At 39.9% G+C, this 18,326-nt stretch overlaps 2 protein-coding genes across 5 annotated transcripts; one reads left to right on the forward strand and one right to left on the reverse strand.

Annotated features, from left to right (window-relative positions):
- Positions 1-1,341: 1,341 nt before the first annotated feature.
- On the forward strand, positions 1,342-7,177 carry stk25b (serine/threonine kinase 25b). Its single transcript, XM_044369002.1, has 11 exons — positions 1,342-1,769; positions 2,534-2,764; positions 2,912-2,968; positions 3,043-3,151; positions 3,747-3,904; positions 4,169-4,354; positions 4,726-4,871; positions 5,276-5,381; positions 5,476-5,547; positions 6,590-6,726; positions 6,840-7,177. Exons 1-11 carry the CDS (start codon positions 1,740-1,742, stop codon positions 6,877-6,879), a joined length of 1,272 nt encoding a protein of 423 aa, XP_044224937.1. The 5' UTR covers positions 1,342-1,739; the 3' UTR covers positions 6,880-7,177.
- A 1,789-nt stretch (positions 7,178-8,966) lies between these two features.
- On the reverse strand, positions 8,967-17,593 carry sept2 (septin 2). 4 transcript variants are annotated; one of them, XM_044366981.1, is made up of 13 exons: positions 17,448-17,593; positions 16,231-16,268; positions 15,296-15,410; positions 13,884-13,970; positions 13,652-13,775; positions 13,286-13,420; positions 13,023-13,140; positions 12,585-12,686; positions 12,253-12,398; positions 11,890-12,012; positions 10,734-10,797; positions 10,316-10,412; positions 8,967-10,229 (listed from the first exon to the last, which is right to left on the reverse strand). In XM_044366981.1, exons 2-12 carry the CDS (start codon positions 16,252-16,254, stop codon positions 10,326-10,328), a joined length of 1,125 nt encoding a protein of 374 aa, XP_044222916.1. In that variant the 5' UTR covers positions 16,255-16,268; positions 17,448-17,593; the 3' UTR covers positions 8,967-10,229; positions 10,316-10,325. The 4 variants fall into 4 exon arrangements, with proteins under 4 accessions (XP_044222916.1, XP_044222915.1, XP_044222918.1 ...); XM_044366980.1 differs by having other exon boundaries at positions 10,734-10,800; XM_044366983.1 differs by having other exon boundaries at positions 11,929-12,012; positions 17,448-17,592.
- Positions 17,594-18,326: the final 733 nt, after the last annotated feature.

Below are 18,326 nucleotides of genomic sequence, written 5' to 3' on the forward strand. Positions count from 1 at the left end.
CCATACAGCTTTTACCCTCGAAAATTACTGTCAAAAATATCCTTTTTTATCATGAAAAAATATTCAAAAATATTCATAATTTGTTTTCTTTCTGTTCCTGAAAAATTATGGATCCTTACATTAACATGATAAAACTAGGAATTAGGTCATAAATATTTTTGTTAATCTGTTAAATTGCGCAAACTTTATTTCCACAAACAAAATATTGATAACTAAAGGTTCAGTAAAACCAGCAAGAGGAATCAAATCAGGGTATGGTACAAATTAATGTATTGTAAATGCATTTTATAAAAATCTAAATGAAACTCTGCATTCATCAATGATGTTTGATTATGCCCATAATTCATCTTTACTGCTGGAAATATGTATGTTTATTATAATGTAATAGAAGATTGCAGATGTTTATACTATGTGCTTCCCTTACTTGTATCCAAAAGGCAGAACCTACTTTTAAGGATTAAAAGTATTTTAATCTTACCTTGTCTACCAGTAGCACTGACTGCAACTGCTGGTAGTTAATTAATGTGCCTTTCTAACCACCAGTTTTGGGCTTTGTTGAGGCAAACAGCAAGATTTATATCTTGTATGTATACATGCAGATGTGTATGTAAAAAAAGAATGATATTCCAATTCCCTGCAATAGGCAGTTACTGAGATATTGCAAATGTTTCCAATAAAAACATGAACACATCCAAGACAGGTCAGGTGCATTGATAAGAACCTACTCAACTCTAACACATAGTCAACATACATGGCTTTTTGTAGCAGTTTGCATTGTTACCTCTGTACGGTGTGCATGTGCTTATAGCACCTTGTAACCTTGTGAACAGGCTGCAGTCTCATATGGGACAAAACAAATCTTTTGCTGCATAGAAGACCCAAAACCAACTAATAGTTGTCTGCTGACTTGGCCTCAGGTTTGCCAGGTGTGCCTCTGCTTCAGATATATTAATATGTATTAATATAATATATTATCAGAAATATTCACCATGTTGGAACAGTTATTATTGTTTAATTTCATTAAATACAAATTTGCTGAGAAATATTCCACATGTGGGCCTATGTGCAGTATTAATTTAAATGAAAAGGACCTTAAAGCTATAGACTTTTACACTTTGACACAGGACACATGACAAGGGGACTATAAAACCTAATGATCAAGAACACTTTCTAAAGCACCTATTATCTCAGTTCACGTTAAGTTTATATAATCTATATTTCGGTCAAAAACTTGAGTGGCAACAATTTAAATGAGAAAACCTAAATTTTCAGGTGGCTTTTCGGAGAAACCTAAACTACAGAGATTGGTAATACAAATCCCAGAAATCCCCCGTTTTCGACAGCAATGCGCATGCGTCAGCCGTCTGGGCCATTATTTTGTCCTCCTCAAGCTTCAAATGAACAACAGGCTAAGCGTTCCTTGAAATGAATTAAATATTGATACGCGGAAGGAGCATTTCATCTTGTTGTTCATCCCAGCCGACACACATGGAGTCTCTCGGTCAATAGCTCGCTGTGTCGCAGGGCTGCTCGGTCCTCCGTTGGACTTGGAGGCCGAAAACAGTGCGCGGAGTGACAGCCCCGTTAAAGCCAGCAGATTGGGTGTTTATCTTGCTGGCTAGCCACCTAGCTAGCTTCCTAGACAGCTAAGAGGGGAGGAAAAACCCGAAAGGACCAATTTGATAACTTCGGAAAGAGATAGCCGCGGCTGTCCCTGACCCGTTCAACCTGCAGAGGGGATGGCACACCTTCGAGACATGCAAAACCAGGTACAGAAATCCTCTTTTCACCAACTGTCACCTCCCTTCTTCTTGTCCAAGACAAGGCGAGCCCCCACGACTGTCTGTCAGGCTTTCATGAATAGGTGGGTGGGGGGTCTCAACCACCAATGCGAGCGCTAAAACCCGCTAAATACACATGACACATCACGAAATCATCTGCTTTTCATCTTAATGTCATTGTCAGCATCAGAGTAAAGATGCTGGCAAAGCACATTGACAATAAACGCTCTACATTTCAAGAAACAATACAGCGATATTTTTAACGTCTGCAGTGTTTTAGGGGTGTAGTTGTCACATAGTGTAGATGCTCTTAACATTTTGAACTCAATAGCATCTTCATGGGGCTCCTCCTCAGTCAAATCATCACTCATTTCCTGCTGTTATGGAGAGAGAAGTGTCATGCCTCTTAAATTACACACTGGCACAAAGTTCAATCAAGAGTCCAGACAATGATATGGGCTGTGACTGGAGTATGGGTGTGTATCACCATAAGTAAAATGGGTTAATCATCCATCTTTTTATCTTTTTATATCTTGGACAGTGGATGGTAACATTTATATATATAGTATAGATTTATAGATGTTATTCCCACTGTGAGGTCTATTTAACCTTTATAGAAGAGTATTGACATGTGATACTGTGTTGGCACATAGACACACACACACACACACACACGAATGAGCCCCTAAACACAGTCATCATGACACACACCTAATAATTGAATGTGCTGTTTTTTTCTATCATTGGACCAGAATACCCGGTTGGACCCCGAGGAGTACTTCACCAAGCAGGAGCGGATCGGGAAGGGTTCCTTCGGAGAGGTCTACAAAGGCATCAACAACCGCACGAAGGAGGTGGTGGCGATCAAAATCATAGACCTGGAGGAGGCAGAGGATGAAATCGAAGACATTCAGCAGGAGATCACGGTGCTGAGCCAGTGTGATAGTCCTTTTGTTACCAAGTATTATGGATCATACCTGAAGGTGAGGCGATAACACGAATGCTGAAGTGATAAACACAACGCGAGGATGCGTAAAGACACAAACACACATACACACATACCCAGTGCCATAGAGGCAAAGGAAAACAAGGGTTTTTAAATCTTCTGTCTTTCTTTTTTTGTCTCTCAGGGAACCAAGCTGTGGATTATCATGGAGTATTTAGGTGGAGGATCTGCTCTGGATCTGGTAAGAAGGTTTCTATTTTTATGCAGCTCACGCAGTTATAATCAAATCTTCATCATCTCACTTCTCTTTCGTAGCTCCGTCCAGGGCCTCTTGAAGAGACTTACATTGCTACTATATTGAGGGAAATACTGAAGGGGCTGGAGTATCTGCACTCTGAAAGGAAGATTCACAGAGATATCAAAGGTAATAAGAACTCTCTTCATGTAGTGATGGCCATACAGAAAACACCACAAATGGACGAAACAGACGCACCAGCTTTGCCACCAGTTCTTCTTTGTCATTCAGCTTCACATAGATATTAATTCATATAATTTTATAGTGTTGTCCTGGTAGAAAGGCAGATAACATACTCCTAATTCAGAGATGAGTTGCAGCAGTATTTTCTCTTCTCTGTAGCTGATGTGCTCTTACCTCTGAGAGAAAACACAATATCCACTTTTTGGAATCATTAAAGAATCATAAATGATAAATGAGGAGGAAAGAGAAGGTTGATTGTTTGTGAATTGACTATCAATGTACACTGTACCGTTCTTGTTGAAGACACTGTTACTCATCTCCTGATGTTCTGAAGCTGTTTGTCTTTGCTACAATGAAAACACTTCATTACTCTTAATTGCAGAATGGGATTTCATCATTAATGGAGGAAGACATTTTTATTGATGTCTTGCTTTTAGCATGTTAAATAGAAACAAACAGCCAATAACAGATAAAAGAAACCATTCATGGATTACTTGTATTGCTTGCACTTGTATTTTAACTGTCTTTCTTTTTCTTCTAGCTGCCAATGTGCTCTTGTCGGAGCAGGGCGATGTGAAGCTGGCAGATTTCGGGGTGGCGGGACAGCTGACAGATACTCAGATTAAGAGGAACACCTTTGTCGGCACGCCCTTCTGGATGGCTCCAGAGGTTATCAAACAGTCAGCCTATGACTTCAAGGTGAGGCCAGTGTCAGCAGACCGGACAACCTGTGTAACTGCTCTGAGTGAACGCTGTGTTCACACTGAGTTCATGAAGAGATAAGGGTTTTGTTGTAGAAGACACCACATGGAATTTTCTGCATGGGAATAAATGATCATAACCACATCACTTTAGCTTGGCTGCATTTTAATTTCATTCAGGCTTTACACAGTTTCCAGAGAATCGATGTCTGTATGTGAAGTTAACACATGTTCTGCTTTTTCTCCCCCGCCCCCCCGCCAGGCTGATATTTGGTCTCTTGGAATCACTGCCATTGAGCTGGCCAAAGGCGAACCTCCCAACTCTGACTTGCACCCCATGAGGGTCCTCTTCCTCATCCCCAAAAACACTCCACCCACCCTGGAGGGCCCTTACAGCAAGCCCTTCAAAGAGTTTGTGGAGGCTTGTCTAAATAAAGACCCTCGTTTTGTGAGTAAAGTCCTTTCATACGGACCAGACTGTAACCAAACCAGGATCAGACATGCTTGTTTGGGCTAAGTAAGGTCAGAACATGGGAAAGTAATTCCAGATTGGCACTGCATGGTTCACTTATCCTACCAACTATTTTTTTGTGATTGGATTAGCATGCCCAGTCTTACATAGGAATTATAATGTGTGCTGTACTTTCTCAAATATTCAAACATGATCAAAATCACATTCTTGATAGACATATGTTGTTACTAGACAGCAGTACTCTGATCCCAGCTGTGTGTTTCTTCTTCCAGACCCAGAAGCCACTGATAATGATATTGTCACATTAATCATTTCGCTGCTTCTTTCTTTATAACATGTCTGCGCAGAGGCCAACAGCCAAAGAGCTCCTGAAGCACAAGTTCATCACGCGTTACACCAAGAAGACGGCCTATCTGACGGAGCTGATTGACCGGTACCGCCGCTGGAAGTCAGAGGGACACGGGGAGGAATCCAGCTCTGACGACTCAGATATGTGAGTCTCAAAAACACACGTGTGCACACTCTAATATCAAACGTTCACAACCACTTTATTAGAATGATACCAATAAACAGGATTTTTACTACTTTTTACAGGATTTCAGGACATATTTATTGACATTTACTAGAAGAATTGGCTTCCAATTAATTAGTATCAGTTACAAACCTTTTTGTGTTGCCTATTTTGAAATTTCCATCTCATGTTTGAGCTCTGTGTGCTAATAGGAAACAATTAAAAGGACAGAAGAATATACATGTGCAATTGTCCTCAATAGGAATTTTTTTCTCTGAATCTACTAAAACTGGGTCAGTGATTCATTACATGTAAGTCAGGTCACATCTGTCATCTTGTTTCTCCTTCTTTCCATCTTTTCCTCCCTCTGTCTTTCCTCTCTTTAGGGATCCTGATAACGATGTGGATACATGTCCCATGTGGACCTTCCCTACAGTCAGACCCAACTCTATGAACAAGTTACAGAAGGGCTACACACACACAGATTCAGAGGTAAGACACATGCAGGACACACACAGACACACACACACACACACAACGTTGAGTCTTTAGTTTTTTTTCCTTATATCTTTTTTTTCTTTTGCAGTCAGGAGATTCAGTGAAAAGGCAACCGAAGTCACAATGCTTGTCGGCCTTGGTAACGCCCATCTTCAGAGAGGTAGGTCTGTCGTGGACAGGGATTATATAATTTATAATAATGTTATTCATTGTGCTTCTAATGATCTTAGATTAAGAGCTAGTAAACAAAACAATATGCATAGCTGTCCTAAATTTTATCAGAGCACTGAAAGATACTTAATTGACAGTGCGATAAAGATTCTGGGCAATCTGGGGATAAAATGAAGGGCTGCTATGCACCCAAACAAAAATCATTATTCATCAAGCAGGTTTTGTAAATTAGGCAAAGGTTAACTCTGAGTATGTGAGGCGATGATTTCCTGAACAAAAAAATATTAAACCAACACAGAATCTTAATCCAGAATATTTAATCCACTAAACTGTCTTTTTGAAACACGTCTTAAATTTGGATGAGTTACATCTTGACTGTAGAGCCCTGGACTAAGATTAATTCCAAAAACCTGTGTTAGTCCTGAGGTTGCTGGTAATTGTTGCACTGAATCACAAAAAGATATAATTTTGTGGACATGGAGGAGTAAAACAATAGAGAGGCAACGTCGGCTTTTCTCTTTGTTAACAATGCAGGTCAGGGCTGCAGCGGTGCAATGAGCTGCGCTATATTTTCTCAAAACAATCGAACAGAAACTGATTTTATCAGTTTTATTGAGTTGGTTGCCCCTGTCAGTACTTGTCTGACCGGCAGTGCTTGTCATTAATGTAAGCCGTCATTTAGTCCAAGAGTAACTCTAATCTCCAGGATATTGGTTTAGGTTATGCAAGACTTGGCTGAACTGAGAGCTATTTCAATCCATGGCTTTGTAAAAGAGAAACTATACCTGCCTCAGTGCCTCTTACTTCATTATTTTACCTGCTGTCACGAGAGAGTGTAAATGTGAAACATGACTTTTATACAGTGAATATAGATGTACTGTATTCTTGATGTTTTAATGGAGCATATATTTGTTAGAATAAAACAGGAAAGAGCAGGAAAATTGTACACTACAACAGTACAGTTGATATATGGGTTTGGTTGGAGTTTGAATATTTTCTTTCTGATCATTATTGATTTCCTCCATCACCAGTTGAAGGAGAAGCGGCGGGCGAGTGGCGGTGGTGTAGGAGCCATTGAGGAGCTGGAGAACGCCTTCAACCTCGCTGAAGAGTCCTGTCCGGGCATCTCCGACCGCCTCGTCACACACATGATGGAGAGAGTGTGCAGGTGATGTAACAACTGTCAACAACTGTTTATGACACAACAGAAAACATGCGTTTATTTTAACGGGGGAACGAATTTATTTTATTCTAACATGCTGCTTCATGTCGTTCTCTCAGGTTTTCTTTAAATGGTAACACCACCCCGTCTTCGCGGTGAAACCCCAGCTGGATGTAACTTAACCCTTCCCTCCTTTTCTGTCTCCCAAACCCACCCAACACCTCAGATAAGGACCACAGAAGACCACCACCCCCCCCCCCCCTCCCTCTTACCTTTATCACCCTTCCCAGTCTTGTCCCCCAAGAGATCTTTTAATTAGTTATAATTAAATATTTTTACAGTTTTTCTTTAAGAGCGGAGAGTATTTAAGACAAAAAAGCCATGACATTTAGAGCATTGTGTATACCTGTTAGATTGAGAAGAAAAAACTATAATAAAGTCTATGGAAAATGTCTTATTTTCTTGTGTGTCTTGTTTGGTGTTACTCAGACTCTCATAAGAAGGAATGCATTGTTGCTGAAACAAATAATTATTTGGATAAAAAGTTAAAGAGTTATTTGCAACCACAACTAGATATTAAAAGAAGGCTTCATAATCTCATTATTGTGGTATATATCATATAGCTGCTTTAACATCATCTTCCCTCTTGTCTGCTAGATGCTCACATACAAACATATTACTGTTAAGACATATTAAAGGATAAGTTCACAGTTTTTCAGGTGTCTATAAGAACACTGAATCATTACTGTTGTTCAAACTGGCCATTAAAAAAAAAATCCTTCCCAATGTGTTTCCAGTGAAAGTGATGAGGGACAAAATCTTCATCTGTAAATCTGAAGCTAATGAGGCTTCAGTAGTACTAACTAGACAAATCAAGATATCTTCCAAAGTTACAATCTTTTTAGTACAAAGAGGGAATTTAATACTAAAAAGGCTTATTATTGAAGATTTTTTTTATTTGATCAACTCAGGCTGCTGAAGCCTCATATTAGCTTCAGATAAATTTTGGAATGCATTTTTGCACAAGGATTGTGGGTTTTGTCCCCCATCACTTACACTGATGAACAGGAGGAAGTATCATATGGACACCTGACCTTTAAGACAGACTTGAAAAATTGTGAACCTGTCCTTTAAGTTACGCTTCAGGTAGCCTCCATTAATACACAATAAAATGCATTTGAGGTGCATTAACCATATACAGACGGGTGACAAATTAAAGGAAAAACTGGTACAGGTCTGAATGCTTGACCCCTACAGTGAGGAGGGCACTTTGCCGGCATGGTTTGGGTCCACTTGTCCCCTTAGAGGGAAGAGTCACTGCAAATCAATACAAAGTTGTTCTGAGTCATCACCTTCATCCTATGATGAAACATTTCTATCCTGATGGGAGTGGTCTCTTCTAGGATGATGACCCCATCCATAGGGCACGAGGGGTCACTGAATGGTTTGATGAGTATGAAAATGATGTGAATCATATGCTATGGCCTTCACAGTCACCAGATCTCAACCCAGTTGAACACCTATGGGACAGCGCTCTCCACCACCATCATCAAAACACCAAATGAGGGAATATCTTTTTGAAGAATTGTGTTCATCCCTCCAGTAGAGTTCAGAGACTGTAGAATCAATGCCAAGTCACACTGAAGCTGTTCTGGCAGCACATGGTGGCCCAACACCTTACTGAGACACTTTATGTTGGTTTTTCCTTTAATTTGTCACCCATCTGTATCTATAAATATAATTCATTAAGTAGTTCATACAGTTGGCATTTGTGTAAGTTCAACATGTGTAATGGATAATTATGTTAATTTCCTTTGTAGATTGTTAACTATCATGTATTTCTCTTGCTGTTGGATAAGTATGTAAGCTTGGGGTTTTGGGTAATTAACCTCTGCATACAGTGTGCTGTAATTACAGATGCCCTGTTACAGTCAGGGCAGGTTCATGGTGGTTTTGTCTCTCAGAGGCAATTATCTCCCTGAAATGAAACACACACAGTGGGAGGAGAAAGCATCAGCTGATGTGTGTGTAGAGCAGCTTCAGGCTCCTGTATACAGCCAATTCATTAACAGCAGGGTGTAACTACACAACAATGTATTACAGGATAGTGATTAAGCTAGAATAGACACTGTTTAGCTGATAATTAGTGATATGCAGGCAGATTCATACTTACTGAAACTATATCTAAATAGAAGAAAAATTAAGGGAATAAAGTGTAAAAAGGCTCGGATCACAGAAGAGGTTACTAAAGTTGAATAAAACTTTTATTACAATATACGCATCAAGAACAATATTTGGTACTTTAATATTGGATAAAAACAGCACAAAGAGGAATGTCAAGAACTCACATCTTGGCTGGTGAGGGAAAACGTTTGGCTACACTGACCTCATCAGGTCACCTTTAACCTCTGTGGTCGTGGAAACCACAAAGCGCTCAGCAGTTGGGACCGGTAAAAGTTTATGCCTCTTAAAAATGATCTTGCATCGAATGAGTATCAATGAAACAAAAAACGATTAACGATGATCGGTGGCACGTGACTTCACTTTACAGTATAGAGGAGACATGGAGTTAAATACGTCAAGTTGATGAAAGCACCAAACTGAAGTGTGTCGCAGTCAAACACACTTCACTTGACTGTCCTTCATTTGTCAGGTCTACAGGAAGACTTTAAGAGGTCAAGGGTCACAGTTTATTTAATATAAAACTCAAAAGGAGTCTTGAATGCCGTTGTACTTGGCAACACTGATCTGAGAGATGCACTAATGGATAAGATTTGGACAAAGATCCCAACACAACACTCAAGAAATTCACCTTAAATGTTTCCAGACAGAGTCTAGAGCTGCATGCATATGAGTGGAATAACACGATTTAACACTGAGCAGGATTGGCCATGTTTAACGGTAAGCTCGTGTGGGAACCAGAGGGAAACCTGAAATGTCGTTTTCTCTTGACAAAAGAACGCTGAGACAATGGCGTAATAACAATGGCTGAAAGAAGGTTTTCAGCCATTTCTGCTACTTTTCGTTATAGCTTACTCTCCCAGTGAAGCTCTTTCACAGAGCGAAGGTCAGCATGTGCTTTCAGAGCAGTTCTGGGGCTAAAAGCAGTGAATAGAAGCAGCAATAATTTGGTTTTGTCAATAGCTAAAAAAAAAGGATTTAAAAAAAAATTGGAAAAGTAACAGTAAATCCCAATGGTTTTGTATTAAAAATATTTGCCACCATTTAAATCGATGGGTCACATTACTTCATTTGAGTAACTGGCAAAAGTTTAAAATGAAATAAAAATAAAAAGTGTAAGAAAGAGAACCGTGTGTATATATATATATGAACATAACACTGTTTGAATATACTTGACTGTATGTATAAAAAAAAAATGACTCCAGATCCCATTTGGGACTGAATGAAGATAGTGGCTAGCAGTATGAGTCAACAACCAGATAGCTTAAACATCCTTTGCTGCTATCATTCATCTCTCTCTGGTCAAACTCAAGCAGTGGCTCAAATACCTGCGGCAGAAAAGAAAAGAAAAAAGTGAAATCAAGCAAGACATCAAAGAGGACCAGTAGTATGTATCCATGTGTCTTTCTCTTACTGTAGGCTCTTCACGCATGGGGGGCGTCTCCCTCTCCGTCTCCGTGCTTCTGCATCTGGGCCTGCATCTTGGCAATCATCTCTTGCATTCGTCTTAGCTGTATGACACGAAAAACATCATGTAAATAATGGAGACAACTGCACTAAAACATTTATTTATAAGATATTTGGAGAGAAAATTGGTGGCATTCATCCAGATTTATAGTCTAACAACTACTTTTACTTGGACTACTTGAGCAGAAATCATGAAATTGAATCACTTAGCAGTTTAACACATACTGTATTATGAGTAAAAAAAAACTGGGAGGAGAAACAGTTCTTATACAGGCTTTTCCATAGACCGTGTATGAGTGAGAGACCTGGACAACTGAGTGGGATGATCCCTGTAAAACAGTAGTGTTGCGTCTGAAATGACCCACCTCAGCCTCCTTCTCCTGCAGGATCATATCCTTGTCCATTTCCTCCGGCTCCGGCCCTTTTCGGCTACAATTGGAAATGTACAATTACTTTGATGCTTTAAGCTACAAAATCAAACTGTTATATTTCTGCAGAATGTGTGACTATTTAACCAAATGCACGATCAGAGAAGAATGTAAAATCACTTTGTGCGCTGATTTGCAAAACTTACTGTGACAGAGTCAGCAGACAGGAGTGTGAAATGTGTGTTTGTTTTATGCTAAGAGTGCATGTTGTACCATTTTAAGTAACATTAGGCAAACATGACAAAAGCCACATTGAGAAAGTGGAAAAAAAAGGGGGTCAGTGGGTTAGTAGAGTTTTTTCTCTGAAGGAAGACACAACAGCTGATGACAGAAAAGTGGGCATCTACAACAAATAACTACAAGCAGTAAGATTCAAGAGAGAAGCAGCAAAGTGTGAAAGTCAGGGGAACAGCGGTACCTCCCCCCAAATGAAAAAAACAAAAACAACAGTACCTCCAACAGTCCACTCATGGAGGTGGACAAATCAAGATCAGACAGCCATCATTGGACAGATGGCGGGGATATGTGAAGACAGTAAAACCAGTCCCTTTTCCTGGGTCGGATTTAGAGGAGAGTCTAAAAGAAGCTTTTTTTTTTTTTTGGTCTACATTGAGGGTTTAATGATGATATGACCACACTATGTTAAATGACACACACAGTAATCCTGTTTAACTACACATGCCATTTAGCTACCAACTAACCATGTAAAACCACAACCCACTACAGCATTAAATCCAGTTCTACCTCGCTACCACGACCTAACTGGTGTAGTTTACATGCAAAATGATGAGTTAGAGCTACAGAACTGATACTAGTTCAACAATAGGAGGAAAATAATGGTCCCATTCTAGTAATTATTATCAGTTTATATAAATAATGTCCTCAGCTTACAAAGCTCTGGTTGTTCTAGCTCGCTTATATTAAAGCTGTAATGGTTCAGTTTATGTGTCTGTTGTGTGTATGACGACGTGGTGTTTCAGTGTATTTCTAATGCTTGTTGTATATAACATTAAATATGATTCTATTAGAATCAGAGGTTTGCTGTTTGAGGTGGGGGAGGTGCAGAAAAGCAAGCAGACAGACAGGTACGTACGCAGGAGACAGAGGCAGAACGTAACCATGGGAGGACAACCTGCCACCCCGCTTGAGGCGCTCAGAGCGGAAGTTCTCGTAGTGCAGGTCCTGGGTCACTTCCTGTAGATCCTGCATGTGGGTTCTGCAGGGGAGTTGTGGAAAAGTCATCAATCAATCAAACATTCTTGCTCAGAAAATGTCAAAACTACAGATGCTAACTCCTCCTGTTCCTCTCAAAAACAGGAATAAAGCAAAGTATACACACAATCTGGCAGGTCATTAACTCTCAATGACACCTTACTCTTATCACAGAAATGTCAAAGATTTAAAAGAATACAGACAGCAGAAGGTTTCAGCCTCCTCTAACTCTTCCACCACTCACATCAGCATGGTCCGCAGCTTGAGGAAGTCGTTGTGTTCGGGGTTCTCCACCTCCACCACTCCCCAGGGGTACAGGCGGCCCCTCACCTTCTTCCCCTTGGCCTCAATCTGCTGGTTGGATCCTACCACTGCGAATGGGATGCTAGCCTGGAGAGAAGTAGTTCATATGTTTGTCGTTATGGTTCAACCATCTACATGAATAATTATACTTAGAGCAAATTTTATTAGAGGATGCAATGTTAATGTCTTTTATTATTGACAAATCCCCATTTCAGTGGTAGGAAGGAATTCATAAACAAGTCATTCAGGGATGAAAAGCTTTACAGGGTTTACCTTGAGGATCCTGGTCTGCTCTTTGAAGTCTTCATCCTCATCCGACTCAGCATCAGGAAGGTGGTAGATCTTGATGCCATGTTCATCAATCTCATCCAGAATCTTACATTAAAACAGTGACAAAACAAAGGTTATTATCTAACTATTATGTACTTAAATGTCTTTTTATTTCCTGTTTAGTCAGGACTTCAAAAATATTAAGACAGACAACATTTCTGTTCATCAAGATCCTTTTTGACATGACCCCCTTGACACTTAATCTACATATTTGGTTTTAAATATTTAACCATTAAGTCCTGTTTGAATACTGCATTCAAACAGTACCTCCAGTATATTGACACACTGGGTGGCTAAAGTAGTGATCATGAGCACATGATAGCTGCTGTTTCTCTCAGGAACTGGAAAAGATCCTGAACAATGGGTGACTGTTGTCCTCACCCTGCGCTTGAGCCTCTCCCTCTCTCTGAGGGTGAGTGTGTCCGCCTTGGCTATGACAGGAACCACGTTGACCTTGTTGTGGATGGCCTTCATAAACTGGACATCCAGGGGTTTCAGGCTGGGAAGGACAGGAAACAGACAGGCACAGAAAAGGATTCAATTCAGTATTTATGAAAAGCAACGAGTAGAAAGAGATTTACAGTATTAGTTCGTTGTAGCTTATATCAACTGAACTGTGTGACAGTATCTAAAACAGGACTCACCCATGGCCGAGCGGAGAGATGAAATAGAAACAGCAGTGAACTCTATTGTCGACAATGTGTCTACGATTTAGACCGCTCTCGTCGTGGAGGTAGCGCTCGAACTGGTCATCAATGTAGCTGATAATGGTGCTGAAACTGTGCGAGAAAAGTTATACGACAAATTAAAACATACCGTACAACGCTCATCCATGCCAATAGCACACCCACTAAATACCAAAATCAAAAGCCCGGATGAAAAATAAATTCCCCTCAAGCATCCTTATCATTTAAAACATTCCAACAAATATTTATTTTTAACTGTTCAGATCACAGGACTGACACTGAGTAATTCAAATCTAAAAATACACTCTCTAAGGGATTTCATACCAATCCTGGCTGTTGATGGCATCTCCATATCCGGGTGTGTCCACCACAGTGAGACGGAGCTTCACTCCTCGCTCTTCAATTTCTACTGTTGACGCCTCGATCTGAACCGTCCTTTCTATCTTTTCTGTTAGGAGAGATAAAGGGACATAGTCAGTCTATGAATTTCACTAAATGACTCTATTTCTATGTTCCAAAAAAACACGGCTTGGGTTTGGGCGTGTGTATGTATTACCTGCTGCTCCAGGGATGACTCTCTCAGGGTAGAGGTCAGTGAGGAACAGGCTGTTGATCAGGGTGGATTTTCCAAGTCCAGATTCACCTTTTGGCAACAAGAGGAAAATGAAACAATCATCAGTCTAATCGGTGTGAAGGGTCAATATCAAAACTAGAAAATGACTAAATATTGATTTAATTTCAACTGACAAAGACAATAAAACATCCACAGATTAAGAGAGTGATTAAGTTTTAAATAAAAGCAAATAGCCTAGCCTTGCACCAGACTAAAAAGCATCGTTCGACTCATGATGTAGCAGATCCACTGAACGTTGTTTCAGTCTCACTATGCTAAATTTTGTCAGGGAAAACCATAAAACTACAGCAGCAGTTTAGCTTAAACATCAGCAGTGAACATAATTTAAGATACTTTATGTTCAGAAATGTAAGAAAACATTTCTTCAGTCTCATGGTCATGTTACAGATGCAGAGACATAAACAACCGCTTGTGAGCTTTACCCAGGAATGCTGCTACTGTGGTTCCCACCAGAGCCATGGCAAAAGATTTACACATGTCTTTACTATGTCCTAAACTGGCAATTTGCCTAAGTGTCTTCTATGGAAAATATAGAGTATATACACTACAGGTTCAGGTGTATGTGTGAGCATTAGAGGAGTGTTCTTGGGTAAAAAGATAGATAATGAGGAGAAACTGTGTTTTTTATTGTATACTACTTGTAACTATGAGGGAGAACTCCAGCTAATCTACATGTACAGGAAAACACTGATTTATTTAAGAACTCAGGTCACACAGAAGGTTAAATAAGCACTCAATGAGTATTCTTGCAGTGGGGGGACCAGCAGGCCTCGGCCACTGTGTGAATCAATCCCTCCAGGCCCACAGCCTACATTCCTCTCTGGTTTATTTTAAAGCAAAAGGATGAGCAGTGTTCAGGAGGGCGTCTACCCTCCCCCCCTCTCCAACATGGAGGGAGGTTCACACAGTCACAGTGCTCACATCAAGAGTTTACACTGCCGCTGACTCCAGCTGAACAACTACACTGATGTGACATCTGCCATTTTCTATTGACTAGCCTTCATGCACACTGCACCTATGAATTACTGAGGGCAGGATCAAAGACAAACAACTAGAGCTCAACATACAAAGCAAAGGAGCTACAGATGTCAAAGAGCTGTAAAACTATTATGTGGAAAGGCAACAACTTGTTCAGGCTAATGGCCAAGATCTCACCATAAATAAATAAAACTCATGAGCCAAAATGCATTCTTCACATATCCATGTTTAATCTCTAATTTGAACCTTGCTATCGCTGAGATCATTTTCCAAACACAACCAGAGTCACACAACGACACAAACGAAGAGAAGGACAAAATGAGAGAAGGTCTGAAAAACAGAAATAACACACTCACCTACCACCATAAGGGTGAACTCAAAACCTTTTTTTACTGACTTGCGATGAACCTGATTCGGCAGGTTGGCGAATCCAACGTACCCTGGAGTCTCAGGGTTGGTGAACTGGCCCTGCTGTAGAAAACAAAGTACAAAGAAAGTCATTATCTTGAGAAAAAAACTTGTGACATTGAACATTAAGATGAAAGAGGGTCCCTTTGCACGTAGTTATTACTTAAGCTGAAGTTAATTTTTGTTGCAACGTCAATCTAAATCTGTCTGAAGTTGAACATGGTTTTGGCTGTAATTATACCAATAACATGACAGCCCATTATTACTGCTGGAGTAGAAATAACTAAGGAGACATCTGTTCACAAAATCTGGAGTGTTTAGGAGGAAAACAGTGACCTCACTACAATCTATTTGCAGAAGACCTTCCACCCATCATTCCAGTGTTTACGGCCCTTTGCTTAGAGTTGAGGATAAACTTTAGAACTATTGAGACCCACCAGCAGAAGGCCAAAAGGGCAACATTTAACAATGACAAGACTTGGCACGGGCAAAAAAAACCCATACATGTTCCTTATTTAGTTTTTGTTTTGGCCACACAGTCATGCCAGATTTATATACCCTCCCTTCCTGGTCTTTTCAACAAAGGTCATGATTGATAAGCGGTGTGATATTGCTCTGCCTTTGGGCCTTTCAGTCTGCATGAAGCCACATCAGTGAGTCATGCAGAAAATAATGTGAGAAACGCACAAAACATTTCACTGAAATAACTGGGAGTGTTTGAAAATATCCTGAACTACTTAAGGAGAAAACAGACTTATTATTTATAATAATAACAATAAGGGCTTATCACACATACAAGGCATTAAGCAGAAGTAGGAATTTGATATTACTGCACACTCTTATCAGTTCAGATGGAATATCTATTTTTTTTCTTAAAACTCACCTTCATTTTGTCGGCCTGAGACATTTTCCTTATTATACCTGAAAGGAAAGACAGACTGAATTATGCACTGAGATACTCACAAAAACAACTAGCACAGAAACTTAATTCTGCCACAATTTGGGCCTTTTCTGTAATGGAGGTAATACATGTAACTAACTGCATACTTACAGGCCTGGCTGTGTGAGAGACAGGAAGTCTGGTTTGCGCACTGAATGTGAGAGCACTGTGTCTCACCACCAAAAAAGAAAAAAAAACTATCTCCTTTTCCTGCAAGCTGCATTACAACTGCGTCCCACAACACTACACTATTATCTGAGGATAAAGCTATGATTAAGCTATTCTAATGCTAGTAATCCCAAAGTCTCTGCAGCTGGTATTATATTTGTTTACTACATGACAGACGGTTGTTGCAATTTAGGTTTTTTAGTTTAACCGAACACTCAAACTGAACTGAAACAAGTTGACGGAAACACGCCCACAGCTTTCAGGGTGTCAGGATGAAAAAGACTGATATGGGCAAAATGAAATATCACAATATTTTTGACCAAATACGTCGATATGGCAACAATACTGCAGCCTATAAAACCAGGAAAAGACACTTTTACCATATCACGATATTAAAATATCCAAGCTGTAAGACGATATCGGGTATTGCATCACATTATCGGTATAACATTAATACATTGCCCAGCCCTACTGAATATGTGTTTCTACATGGTTTATTCTTCCGGCTGGTTAGACAACTTGGAAGCTAATTTCATCCAGTTTAAGAAGCCTAACTCACCTAGATTAATCATAGATATAAGTAACGCCAACTACAATGACTATAAGTTATTTTATCACATAAATGGACACTGTTGTGGAAATTAGCTTGTTAATTAGCAACGGCTTTTTATCTGTTAACGGTTAACAGTCAAGTGGGTGTGAAACGGGCTAAAGCTGACATCAGCCATGAAAACCTCAAACTTTATTTGACGAGCTAATGTCGAAAAGGGGTAAAATTATCAAAACTAGACACATTCAAAGCGATTCACCGAATTAGCAGTGCTGTTAGGAGCCAGGCTTAGCATAGCTTTAACTGATAACTAGCCGAGCAGGATGTTAACTTCAGTAGCTCATGTTAGCGCCGTCGGTTTCACTCCGATACCGCGACACACACAGGACCGACACAACTGAGACGTGAATAAGTGATGAGTAGCATAAATGAATATTGTTACCTTACAGTCTGCCCGCAGAGAGTATAGTGTAGACAGAGGTACAGAAAGAGGGAAGCTGACGGTGAACAGCAGACTTGGCGGACACCTCAAATTCTTCAGATTCCGGTGCAGCAGCTTCCTTTAGCGCACAGACCACAATGCACTGGGCGAGAGAGCAGCAGGGCCCCACTGTTCCCAATGAGGCAGCCTACTGGTCACCTATACACAGGTAGAGCATAGTACAAGATCATTCAAAAACAAAAACAACCTGATACTGCTGGAGAAATGTCTCATCCACGCGTCTAAATGTTGGAAAATTAAACCCCTTTTTTCTATTTTTAAAAGGGACCTTAACTAATGAAAAGAAAATATCTAAAGTCTCGCCTTAGGGTTTATGAAAAACTGCTAATATTTGATGACCTCTAGGGCAGTGGTTCTCAAAGTGAGGTCCAGGTCTTTGAGGGGGTTCCAGGTGGTCTCTAGCAAAAAGGAGAATTTTCACCATAATACCATCTATTAGTAACACAATGACAGAATGTGTGACTATTTCGGTCTTGGCTTTCATACACTTTCTGTGATAAAATATCTAAAAGCAGATATCTTATCAGATGGGGGGCCTGGGACGGGATCTTATCAAATGGGGGCCCATGTTCTAATTTGTGTCAGTTTAGGGGTCCTCGACGTGAAAAAGTTTGAGAACCACTGCTATGGACCAACTATGGAAGAGTGCAGACTTGTTATTATTAAGTTGTTTTTTAAATGTATGTCTCTATGATTATTTATGCTATTATATTATTATTTTATATAATTTATCTTTCTTATCTAATGTGCCTTGTACATTTAGGTGATTATTGTTATTATGTTTTCTATGCCTTAATGATGGGAAATGAATCCTTCTCA

Source organism: Thunnus albacares, chromosome 12 (assembly GCF_914725855.1).
Source record: "Thunnus albacares chromosome 12, fThuAlb1.1, whole genome shotgun sequence".
NCBI classification, from domain to species: Eukaryota; Metazoa; Chordata; class Actinopteri; order Scombriformes; family Scombridae; genus Thunnus; species Thunnus albacares.